Genomic DNA, 12,748 nt, shown 5'->3' on the forward strand with positions numbered 1-12,748 from the left:
TCCACAAATGAACTCAAACCAGTCAGGTAAGGATTTGCTGAACCTTCTGGTTTTGTGGCTTCCCTGCCCTTCCTGAACATTGGCAAGTAACTTGTAGACCACAATTCATGACTGAACTGAGTTCAGTTGAATAAATCACAAATTCTTCAGGCCTGCTCTAGAATAGGGAAATCTGTGTTTAGTCATTACTAATCCTGTCCGTGTACACAAATACCAGAGATGGGGGGAAAACTTAAGCTGCTGGGACTACGACTATTTTTTGGCTCTGACAATATACAAAAGAATAAAAGTGCACAAAAATATGGCCTGAAGTGACTTGGTAGAATGGAAGCTAAGAGCCCTGTTTCAATACATCTTCACAGTGCATTTGCCTGTAGGGTAAAGCTTTATGATTCTGTGTAGGAACAGCAACTGGCACATCCCCTCTGAAAACCATTTTTTGCTGCCCCAACCAATCTAAGAATTGGGCAGAAATAGTAAACACATGTTCTCAGATTCAAAAAACAGCTACAATTAGGTCCAGTGGTACAATCCACAGACCCATTAATGTTGATGGGAAATTTAATCACAGCTTGATTTAAAGTTGCACCCCATATGATTTAATTTGGCCACAGTCATCAGTCATACATTTGCCAGTCTAACAAACATAAAGAAGGATTCTCAGAGTTCCACTTCAGTCGTTCAGCGTGTGGCTGATGGAAGATCAGGATGTTGGGTTTTTGCTGTTATTTTTAAGAATTCCTTGGCATCTACACATTGAGTTTGTCATTAACTTTTCCCAGAGTTTAAACATCTGGATGGAAATGGGAGAGATGAGTTGCTTTATAAAACGAAGATTTAAAAAGGGAGACACAGACCCATCAGATTTTTAAAAAGAGGATGTGCTTTACAAAATAGTAGACAGCTGCACAACTGCCTCTGCCCATCCCGGGGCTCTGAAAGGCCAAGCAACGGAACCACTGCTGCTGCTTGACTTCAGCAATATGGATCAAATCCAGGCAGTTTTATGGCAAGTAGGAGGCTTATCCTTTTCAGAAATTAATGATACAAGACAATTAGGCCAACAGTCTGTATAGCAAAGTGACCAGGAAGCCCATCAAAGCATCCACATTGAGCATAACAAAATTGGCGCTTGGCAAACACGCAGTTCAATATTTACCATTCCTGATTGCCATCTGCGGTCTGCCACTGAGGTTCTTTTATAAAGCTCCTTCCCACTGAACCAGAATATTTAAATAAAGTGCAAATAAGAGTCAGGTTTCCCCAACTATTTTGAATGTTTAGTATCTTTTAATACCAGTAAGGCTAAAGGCCAGTTGGTCAACGTTAACAGGAGGACTTGGTGATCTTCTTCACTTTCTAAAAAAAATGGTGGTGTTCTTCTGTGCAAGGCAAGTAGAAAACAGGGGTGTTTTTATGCCTGATGGGTATGATAGGATGTGGCCATAAGTACCATCAGTATAATATGCAAACATTAAACAGTGCCCAGAATAGTGCATATCTGCAGGTTAGAAGAGTATCCAGTAATCACTAGAAACAGACTGTATTGTCTTTGGATCTTATTGCTTGCTGCAGAGAGTCCCAAAAATATCACTACAAAAGAATTGCGCTGGAAAATCACTGTTCAGTCTTCATTGAGAACTGCTTCTGTCTTCCCTGCATCTATAAGGGAAAAATGAGGACATGGTTAAAGGGCAGATCGATGCAAAGCAAACAAGACCAAATGTTGTATACCTCCTTGGATGAAGTTGTTTTTATTTCAATGAAGGCCCCATTCTCTCTTAAAAGACAACAGGTTATAGAATGGCATTCAGAAAGAATAGGCTACTGGATTTCTTTAGTGGACTAGGAAATGTGTTTTCACTACTTCCTTACACTGTGACAAAGAATAATTGTTAATGTGCTTCAAATTTAATTTCAACTCTTTACTGCTGATTTAGGCAAAGAAAAATGTGCATATGTGAAAACAGCAACCCAGAGACATAGCGCCGACGGGGTGGGGTGTGACACGCCAGGCAGAGCCATGGTGGAAGCGTGGCCAGGGCATGGTAGAGGAGGCTGCTGCGGAACGGGCGCAGAGTGTGCACACGCCCCAGGCAGAGTTTCCCCTCACTTCACCTTTGCAACAACCCAAACCAGACTTGGCTTTTATCTCATCCAGCTCCTTAGGGGCATGGCCCCTATCTCTGAAGTGAGTAGATCACTGTGGTTAATGGTTAGGGCTTGGATCAGGACTGGGAAGACATTCCCACTTGGTTATGCAGTTGGGTGACACTGAACTAGTCTTTCTCTCTCTCTCAGCCTAACATAGCTCATTAGGTTGTTATGAGGACACATGAGCACCTGAAACTGCCTTATACTGAGTCAGACCATTGGTCCACTAAGTACTGTCTATTCAGATTGGCAGCCACTCTCTGGGGTGTCTCAGTGAGAGATATTTCATATCACGTGATCCTTTTAACTAGAGATGCTGGGAACTGAACTCAGAACCATCTGCATGCAAAGCAGATGCTCTACCACAGAGCCACAGCTCTTCTCCCAAAGCTACGTGCATTCTGTACCTCAATATAAAAATGATCTTCATAAAGACCAAAAAGGCCTGACAAGAAAAATGTGGGAGATAGGAAAATGTGCTCATACTGTCACTTCTGAAGACACAAAGACTGTGCAAGGCATTTTGGGTGAATGTTTGCCTTTAAAAATGCATTACCCAGTTGTCAAAGGAAGCGGCAGCATACGTAGTGCGCTATTTCTTTGTACAAAAGACCACTTCCATATACAGACTGCTTTCGCAGGATCAGGCCATAGATGTGCTTCCCTCAAAAATTAATTCTAATGAGCTGGAAATAAAACAACATATGATGGTTTTACAAGATTGATGATATTGTAAGGAACTGATCATACCAACTAAATTCCTGAATTTCTTTTTGGCTTCTGCTCTTTCTTCAGCATCGAAATACCATACAGTCATGGCATATCTGTAAAAGAGAGGAAATCAATTTACATCTCTGAAAGGTACCCGACTGTGAGCAGAACACTCGATTTTTCCCTCTTATACAAATACAATAATAAAACAGGGATTTGCTGCAATATTTGGAATACATTACTAAGCAACCAGATGAGTCTGTAAGTGACAGTCTAGGCATGCATAGCACAGCTCTATTCACACCAAGAATAAAAATAATGGGCTAATATAACTGGTTTTCTGGCTTTGTTTCCCTCAGGTATTAAATCACTACAGAGATCGATGTAGCACCAAACAGCTTACTTAAGTTGCATCTAGAAATATTCTAAGGACCAAGCTACAGCCACTTGGTACTTGTCCATCTGGTCTGATTAGGACTGAGGATGCTATAGAAAGGCAAAATAGTTGAGAGCAGGTAGGATTAGTCTAAAGGATTAGCTATAATTCTGGAAAAGGTGATTTAGGAGCTGGGTATGGGATAGGAATGTTCTAAATTGTTTATCCTCCCCTTCATATGCCCTTTCTCACAAAATTGCAGCTTGTACTATTCAACAGCAAAATTAATGGTTCCATGTTCAATTAATTAATAAAAAGAACCTCCAGAAAACAGCCAGATAAAACCTGAGCATGCTCAGTACCCTCAGAATCATGACAACAACTCAGTTTGATGAAGGGGAACCCTATCTGGAAATTGGTCTGCTCAAGCCCACTACAGCATTCTTGGACAAGAGATCTGGTTGGAGGGTGGGAATTTTCCTCCTGTTTCCTTGTAAGGAAGAGCTGTGGCTTAGCAGTAAAGAACCCCTTTGTATCCACAAAGACACAAGTTCCACCCCTGGCATCTCCAGTTAAAAAGGGTTAAGTAGTAGGTGCTGTGAAAATCCTTTACTAGAGAACTTGGAGAGCAACTGCTAGTAAGAACAGGCCATACTGATCTTGCAGTCTGTGGTATGACACAGTGTAAGTTATCTTCATATATTCATTGCTATCATATGCATAATGAATACCAACCAGAGGTATACCACAGTTATTATTTGATAGATGGATTTTGAATTTTTAACTTTAAAGGTGAAAAACAATGACAAACTCTGAAGACAGCAGAACCAGACTACCCATAGACAAGGTACATTCTTGCATAGTATTTTGCAAACACCAGATCTATCATGCACAGTTTTTGTTGGTAATGTAGTAAAGTTTTGGAAAAAGTCAATTATATTTCTAATACCAGGTCTATTTTCAGCCTTCTATGAACATAAAACTACTGTATGTGGAGGCAGACCTCTGGTCCATTCAGTTTTGAAATAGCTACTGTGATTGGCAGTAGCTCTCCATGGACTCCAGGCATAAATCTTTCTCACTTCTGATAATTGAAATCCTGTAACTGGAGATGCCAGGGATTGAACCTGGGCCTAATGTTTACAAATCATGTGGTCGGTCTCTGAGTGATGGACCTGTCTCTTCGGATCCATGAACACAAAACCACACGTTTCATTACCTTGTTGCATAGGAAGGCTGAACTTCATGTGGGTTCCTTCGATCTGACCAGAAGAAAAGTAATCTATCAAAGATAGGTTCAACATCTGCTACGTAGGACTTCCCTTCTGGGAATATTCGGAGAATCCCACCGTGAAGCTTTTACAGGGAAAAATGAGAGAAATAGGAGAACTGTTCATTTTATACTTTTATAAGGTCATTTACAAGGATACCTTAAAAATCACGTTTTCTTTTTAACCACACAAGAAATGAGGTAAGAGGTTTAACTTAATTTAAAAAGCAAAATTATTATGCCATAGAGCACTCAGTACTCACAACTTCCCCTCACCTGTTAAGATTAATGGAACTGAGACTGGCTGCCAATGGAATCAAAGTGAAATTGTTTCTCAAACAACAGTTGCATTGACCTCTGGTGAAATCCTAAGAACACTTTCCTGAGAGCAAAATCCACTGAACAAACTGAAATAGGATTCTAAGCAGATTGCTTAGGATTGTTCTCAACAATCTAGAAACAAATCTAGCTCTATAAAAAGGGATTTTATGATACTTTTATAGTTCCTGCTTACTTCCTTATTTAACATGTATATAAAAGCCTCTTATTTTATGCAGTTTAGCTTCATTTGTGTATTGCAGCAATTGTGTTTTACAGCAACTCGTATTGTCCATAAACTATTCACAGGGATTGGGGATGAATATGCTTTTGCCAAGAGTTTAGTATGTGATGTTGCTCTGCAGAGAAACAAAGGAAATATTAATGATGGTAAACTTCCATGTGAATGACAAGATGTTACATGCTTTGATACAGAATTACTCCAGTCTAATTCCACAGATTTCAGTGGCCTCACTGGAGTAACTCTGTTGAGGACTAAACAGGTAAACAGCTTGGTTACCGTATATACTCGTGAATAAGTCGACCCGCATATAAGTTGAGGCACCTAATTTTACCACAAAAAACTGGGAAAACTTATTGACTCTCGTATAAGTCGATGGTGGGAAATGCAGCAGCTACTGGATTCAACTGGTTGTTGTGGGTTTTCCGGGCTGCGTGGCTGTGATCTGGAACATCTTGTTCCTAACGTTTCGCCTGCATCTGTGGCTGGCATCTTCAGAGGTGTATCACAGAGAGAAGTCTGTTATACACTGTGTCCAGACTTCTCTTAGATTTCTCTCTGTGATACACCTCTGAAGATGCCAGCCACAGATGCAGGCAAAACATTAGGAACAAGATCTACCAGACCATGGATACACAGCCGGAAAACCCACAACAACCAGTTGAATACATCTGTGAAAGCCTTCGACAATACTTTCAATGTTTTTTTTAATCTAGGAAGCCCTAATTCTCCCTTTAAATCCACTCAGAAAGGGGGGGGGTGATTTAAAGGGAGCATTTGGGGAAAATTTGAGAGTGCCTGTCAGGAAAGGATTGTTTATGTTAACAGTACCAACATTTCAGAGTATCTTTAGGAGACCCTCCTGATGATACCACCTAGGTTTGGTGAAGTTTGGTTCAGGGTTCCATAACTTTGGACCCCCAAAAGGGTAGCCCCATCTACTATTAGCTTCCATTGGAAACAATGGGGGATGGGAGAACCCATTTTGGGGATCCATAACTTTGGACCCCCTAAACCAAACATCACCAAACCTGGCTGGTATCAGCAAGAGATTATCATGATGATACCATCCAGGTTTAGTGAAGTTTGGTTCAAGGGGTCCAAAGTTATGGACCCTCAAAATGTAGCCCCATCTACTATTAGCTCCCATTGGAAACAATGGGGGATGGGGCACCCCTTTTGGGGGTCCATAACTTTGGACCCCCTGAACCAAACTTTGTCAAACCTGGAGGGTATCATCAGGAGTGTCACCTGATGATACCCTGAAATTTTGGTGCCGCTAGGCTAAAAACTGCACCTCCTTGTGGCCAACAAAGAAAAAACCCTAAAATATTTTTTTAATACACCTCACTTGAGTATAAGGCCCTTTCCGCACGGGCATTTACAGCGGCCCAGGGATGGCAAAAAAGCCGTACCTGGGCAGCTGTTCGCACAGGGCCCATGCGGCCCTGAGCGTCCTGTGCGGCCCCGAGCGGCGTGAAGGCGCTGCTTTCCACCTCCCTTCCCGAGGGAGGTTTTTGGAAAGCACCGCCTTCCCATCGGCACGGTACGAACCACACCACGCCGAAGGTGCCACTTTCCCGTCCCCCCCCCACTCACCTCGTCCTCCAGCGTTGGTCTGGAGAGCTGCTGAGACCCTCCCACACTGCCCTCCGACCCCTGGAGGGTCCCTGCAGCATGGGTGGGTCCCTGCAGCCCTCCAGACCAATGCTGGAGGACGAGGTAAGTGGGGGAGGACGCAGAAGAGGCGGCTCCGTGCAGCCGCCTCTTCTGTGCTGGCCTCTGCGGGGGCCGCTGGCATGCTCCCGTGCGAATGGCCCCCTCCCCTCCACCGGCATAATTTCTGCCGGTGGAGAGGTGCCCTTTCCGCTGTGTGGAAAGGGCACAAGTCAAGGGGGGCTTTTTTAGCACAAAAAATGTGCTGAAAAAGTCAACATATGCGAGTATATATGATACTTTATTTGTACAGCACAGCTGCATGTTTAGAGCTCTTCACTACTGCCATTAGTGCTGGTATGCTTAAGCAGGATGGGGTGGCAAATCCTTTTTTTTCTCCAAAGAAACCCTTTGCTGGGACCAGAAATCTGCAAAGCCAGCTTTGATCCCAGTCTCCCAAGACAGCCATGAATACCTCACGTAAACATTCGTGCTTATGTGAAGTTTGTGTTTACTTTAAAAGTTGCTGCGCAGGGGATAGTTCAAAGGACATGGAACCACAATCTGCCCTCTCACTCATATTTTAATCTGTTTCAGCAGTTAGATACCATTATTTTAATGGGTGTAATTTTTTCATCCAAGTAACCTCCAGATGCAGAGGCAGCAAACACCTGAATACCAGTGTCAGGAGGCAATTTCAGGGGAAGGGCTCAGCCTCTTTGCCCTGTTGTTGGCCCCTGTGTGAGACAAGATGCTAGACTAGATGGCCCACTGGTCTAATCCAGAAGTCTTCTTTTCAAATGCATCTACAATGTCACGGCCAACTTACCTTTGAATCCCAATTCTTATTCAGGTAGTAAATGCACGTGATACAGCGTCCATCTCCATTGGGGTTGTCCACATGACGCACATAGCCAGTTCCATTTCCAGGGTAACAAGCGACCATAGCCTAAGAGAGAAAATACAAAGAGAAGGAGAAGATTATTTTTCATAACTAATCAGAGTCCGTATTTCCTCTTCTGGGGTGACTCAATAAGTAATTCCAAACCATCCATGAATGAGCTTATATACACAGAGCACACCTACAAAGATAGTTCCTACTCTAGTGAACCTGAATGCAATAGTTCTAAAAAATATTGATCCTATGGAAGAATGTCTACTCAGACTGGCAGCAGCCCTCTGGGGGCTCAGACAAAGGTCTTTCACGCCACGTATCACCTGTTCTTTTTAACTGGAAATGCTAGGGATTAAACCTGAGACCTTCTCCATGCAAATCAGAAGCTCTTCCACTGAGTCACAGCCCAGGAGTAGACTATAAAATAATGACAACGAACTTAACCGTTTTTTAAAGCAGTATTCAAATAGGAGCAATTGACACTATGTCAGGTCTCTTGAGAAAAATCTACAGAAATTAATGACAATCAAGAAAGTGTCATATAAGTGCATGTGGTTGAATTAAGTATCCTTATAAAATCTAATTTGTACAGGACAATTTGAACAGGAATGAACAAGTAAACACTTCTGTATTTGCCACATTTTCACCTCACCCTTCCTCCAGTCAGCTTCAGGTTGTGTACATGGTTACACACTTCTCTGAGCCAAACATCTTGTGTAGGTTAGGCTGACAAAAGGTCACTGGCCCCATATCATCTAATGAGATTCATGGCAGAGTAGGATCACCCACATCCTTGTCCAGGGGCCCTTAACACTTTTCATCCTTCAGAAACCACTTTAATTTTCAGAGGGATTGTGGGAATCACATCCCTCACAAGAGTGCATTTGGAATCCTCTGTCTCTCAAAGTTGCCATTTTTGGAAGGAAAAAATGGATTTTTACAAGTGTTTCCTGTCGTGTCTAGTCTCAGGTTATACCAATGGATTTTAATTGCTGGCCACTGTTTACCAGAAAAAAATTCCTGTTCAATCACCATTGAAATTTATGGCACCTGAAACACTTGCCTGTTTCCTTCATTTTCCCATGAGAAATCTGCTCTTACTTGAAGGAGCTTTTCACATGCTATAATAGCAATTCTAACTATGATGTCATTTATTTTAGATATCAAAATGCCTGAGTAATTCTGTCTCCCACCCTCCCCTGTTGAAAAAGTGTTCAGGCAATCCTGATTCCCACCCCCAGGCTGCATGATAACATGCCCTATACATCATATGTCAGAATGCATCAGCAACCACCAAGTTTCTAATGCATTGAAGGAAGGGAAACTTCACTAACTTTGGTCCCAGATCTCTGTTGAGATATACAAATTGCGCTTCCATAAGGTGGTACGTGTCTGGTAGCAGGAATGAGCTTCAGAGTAACCAAGCACCTGTTAGAAGCACTACTTTAGTTCAGACTCTATAACCATCAATTGCTGTACTGGGTGGTCCACCAAAAAACCTAATATGAAACACCCTCAAAACCACAAGGCCCAACTGAAGATGAGATGAAGAATGCACATTTAGAACTGGGAGGGGGGGGGGGGATTTTCCTTACAGCACAAAGTCATTTAATCTGCCTTTATAACATGTGAGATACTAGAGGAGGCCTGAGGCCACAATTGCTAATGATTGTAATCTGCCTTAGTTTACCTAGGAGGCCCTGAATCCCAGACAGACAGGCGTGAGATGGGCTTTGTGCCACAACCTACGTAGAGGCTGTGAAGAAATCTGCGGTGCACGTACAACTAACAATTCCCAATCTTCTTTGCATAATACAATATAGACTGGATGACAGGAAGACAGACAGTGCAATCCTTGATGGAAGGAGAGAAAGAGAAGGGAGGAACCTCATCAGCCTGATGGTACATTCATAATGAATATTTTGCTGTTATAGCTACACTGCAAACACTGCAAACAAAAACTGTGAATCCAACCACCAGTATCACAGCACAAAATTATTACCTCATCACTTTTGGTACAGGGGCAAAAAAAGGGGTATTACTAAACAGATAGATTTACCTTTATTCAAACAAACGTTGACTGTTCAGTTTAATAATGTATTTTAACTATAGCATTTCTTGGTCTAATAACCAGCAAAGACTATGACAATTAAAACATATATCAGGAAAAATCCTCATTTTGGCACAGAGAAAGACTAGACAAATTTCTACCTACAGAGAGCCATTTTCCCACATCATTACTCCAGGGTTGCTAATCTCCAGGTGGGGTCTGGAGCTCTCCCTTAATTACAGCTGACTGCAAGATGACAGAGATCAATTGCCTGGAAGAAAATGGCTACTTTGGAAATGGTCTCTGTAGCCTTATACCCCGCTGTCATCCCTCTCCCCTGAGTCCTGCCCTCCTCAGGCTCTGCCTCCAAATCTCCAGAAATGTTCCAACCCAGAGCTGGCAACCTTACTACATTCTCATGACAGTCCAAAATGCCCTCCGCAATACTCTGTGGCCAGAAATCCTTTCACGTGTAGAAATGTTCCTGCAATTATAATCCTATTTTGGTTTCCACGAGTCTTCATTTAGTTGCTAACTGCAGTTGCAATTGTTTTAATGTGAGAGATTAATAGAATTGTTACAAAGATTTTGAGCCAAAAGCAGCAAGACAGCCTTCTGCAAATCGAAAATGGACAGAGCAGCTATAGCCGAGTTATGACTCAGGTCCATTTGCATAGCCAGAACAGCTATTTATTTCATGGCATGTGCATGCTTTTGCACATTCTCCAGTTAATCTCTGGCATCTCCAGTGACAAAGTTCTAAGAGACCATGGCCAGAAAAAGTCTTTGGCTGAGATATCAGACAGCCACTGACAAGATATAGTAGATAAGATAGGGCCAGTGCTCTGATCTGGCATACAGCAACTTATTTAAACATTTCCCTTACTGTCAAAAACTGCACTCACGGCAGCTTACACAAATCTACCACTCCATCTAAACATCTTTTTTGGAGGTTCTTTTAGAATGATGGATGGTTTTAGAGCACATCCGAAGCACAATCTTAAACAGCATTATGTCTTTTGTGGACATTAGGACTGTACTGTGAAACTATTACAATTTATTGTATATTGGCTGCTTTTAGCATTTTCAGTGTTAATTATATATTCGAGTATTTGTGGTTAGACTAAAATGGCATTCTAATAATTTATTGTACTCTGCACGGATTATTAAGTAGGAAAGAAGACAACTTCAACAAATAACAGCAGCAATCATAAAATGATTACAAAATCATGTATACCCCCACCCCACAGGTAGAGAACATCCACACTGCCTCTAAACAGCTAACTGGTAAACCAGTTCCAAATGCAACAATAAATGCAACAATAAAACATATACATTGCCATGAGAAGAATATTAAGCATCACCAAAAGCTTAGTGGGAATAAGACAGACTTTCATTGGGCATCTAAAGGCAATGATGGTGTCAGGCAAAAACCCATCAGCTTCTGGAACATTCAGTCACAGAACTGGTCGCTAAACGTGCTTCCCCCGTGAGAGTTCCAGAATGTATAAGGACTTCTGAAAAAATGGTGCTTTGGACAGATGAGCCTTCAGGAGCTCTCTGCCACACATGGCTGAAAGAAACAAGTGTTGGACAATCGCTAGCATTAGGGCAGAAAGGATCTGATCCTAGCCTCGCCAACAACTTCTGGAGACTTTTAATTCGAACTGGTTTGGGTCTTCTTCTTTTTTAACCCACTAGCTCTGATACAACCCGTTGGCTTTTAAAAGCTGCCTTTCCATTGTTTCACCTCTCTGTTCTCTAGATTTTCACTTTTTCTGGGTGCTCTCTTATTTTGGGCATTCTGTATTTAGGTGTTTGTGCATTATTATTCTCTTTCCTGCATTCTTCCCCCCCCCCCCCTACTCTCTGTTACTATGTTTTGTTCTATAAAAAAAAAGTTTAAAAAATATCCAGAATGTACAAGACGTATTTTCCACACCCCATAACAGGAATTAAATATGAAGAAAGATTAACATAGACTTTCTGATCAGACATCTGGCCAGTGATCAATGTGGGTCTTAGTAGAGATTCAAAATTCCCTCCTTTACTAATAAATGACTGGTTGAGGATTGGAGATAAAAAGGGGAAATGCTTGAAGGATGGGGCTGATGATGCCCTTGGTGAGGGCCAAACTATATGTGGCAGCTTCTTCAGATCTAACCTGTGGATGCCATCACAATTTTAAAATCCATTACGCTGATTTAAAAGGCTGCCGGGGTCCTATTGGGCCCACCAGGATGAGGCACTCTTGCCACGCCCCCTGCTTTTCAAGTACCAAACAGCTGTTGGGCAGGGGGACTGTGGCTATTTTAGCTGGACAAATGGTGGAGGTAGGGGACACAACAGCACCTCATCTCACCATGCTGCTGGTCCAATTAGGCATTTTTAAATCACCTCATTAGGTTTTAAAATGCCATTAGCATCCACAGGACCTGGGAACACCATCACATCTACACTGGCCCTCAACAAGGGCTCAGAATAACCAAACCCCCACTGAGTACAATATGAGAATTATAAAAGTAATAGCTTGATCCCATTCTGTGCTTCCAGGTTAATTTTTGTGAATAAGTAAAAACAAACAAACAAATCTAGCCCACAATTCACCCAATAGATAACAATCCTTTCAAATTGCTTGTGTTTGGACACTCTGCATTTCTACTACAACACAAAAAGCTGAGGCTAAGAAAATAATCTGAGGTTGAATGGAATTGTTTGGCAATATAATCATAATTCTGCTTACTATGAACCTCCCAGTCTCATCTAATTACTGAAACAATTGATCTTCTTTCTTGTGTAAGAAGGGTGCTGTCTTGTTCTTTAGCCACATACCCTCTCTAGAATGAATATTAAACTCCAAATATTTATATTCTTTTCTTACAGTTTTGCTGCAGCACGGTCACAGAAGGGCACATTATTTTGAAAACCTATTTGTGGCATGCAGAGAGCAGCCGTGCCATCACAATCTGAAATCTGAAGCTACTGAAAATTAATTATTTTTCCTTTGGGATAGTCAAGAGTTAGCCTCCAATTAGCAGATGTAAACACACTTGGTGCAGCAACTTACACACACACAC

General features: G+C 41.9%; 1 protein-coding gene across 2 annotated transcripts in view; it reads right to left on the bottom strand.

Annotated features, from left to right (window-relative positions):
- Positions 1-361: 361 nt before the first annotated feature.
- EGLN3 (egl-9 family hypoxia inducible factor 3) overlaps positions 362-12,748 on the bottom strand; it is a 39,870-nt gene continuing 27,483 nt past the window's right edge. For both annotated transcript variants that reach the window (XM_048485837.1, XM_048485838.1), the window contains exons 2-5: positions 7,556-7,675; positions 4,461-4,597; positions 2,905-2,978; positions 362-1,662 (exon numbers count right to left, since the gene is read on the bottom strand). In XM_048485837.1, coding sequence (XP_048341794.1) covers positions 1,625-1,662; positions 2,905-2,978; positions 4,461-4,597; positions 7,556-7,675 — 369 coding nt within the window. In that variant the 3' untranslated portion in view covers positions 362-1,624. The remainder of the gene's footprint in view (positions 1,663-2,904; positions 2,979-4,460; positions 4,598-7,555; positions 7,676-12,748) is intronic.

This window comes from Sphaerodactylus townsendi, linkage group LG02 (genome assembly GCF_021028975.2).
Source record: "Sphaerodactylus townsendi isolate TG3544 linkage group LG02, MPM_Stown_v2.3, whole genome shotgun sequence".
NCBI lineage: Eukaryota > Metazoa > Chordata > Lepidosauria > Squamata > Sphaerodactylidae > Sphaerodactylus > Sphaerodactylus townsendi.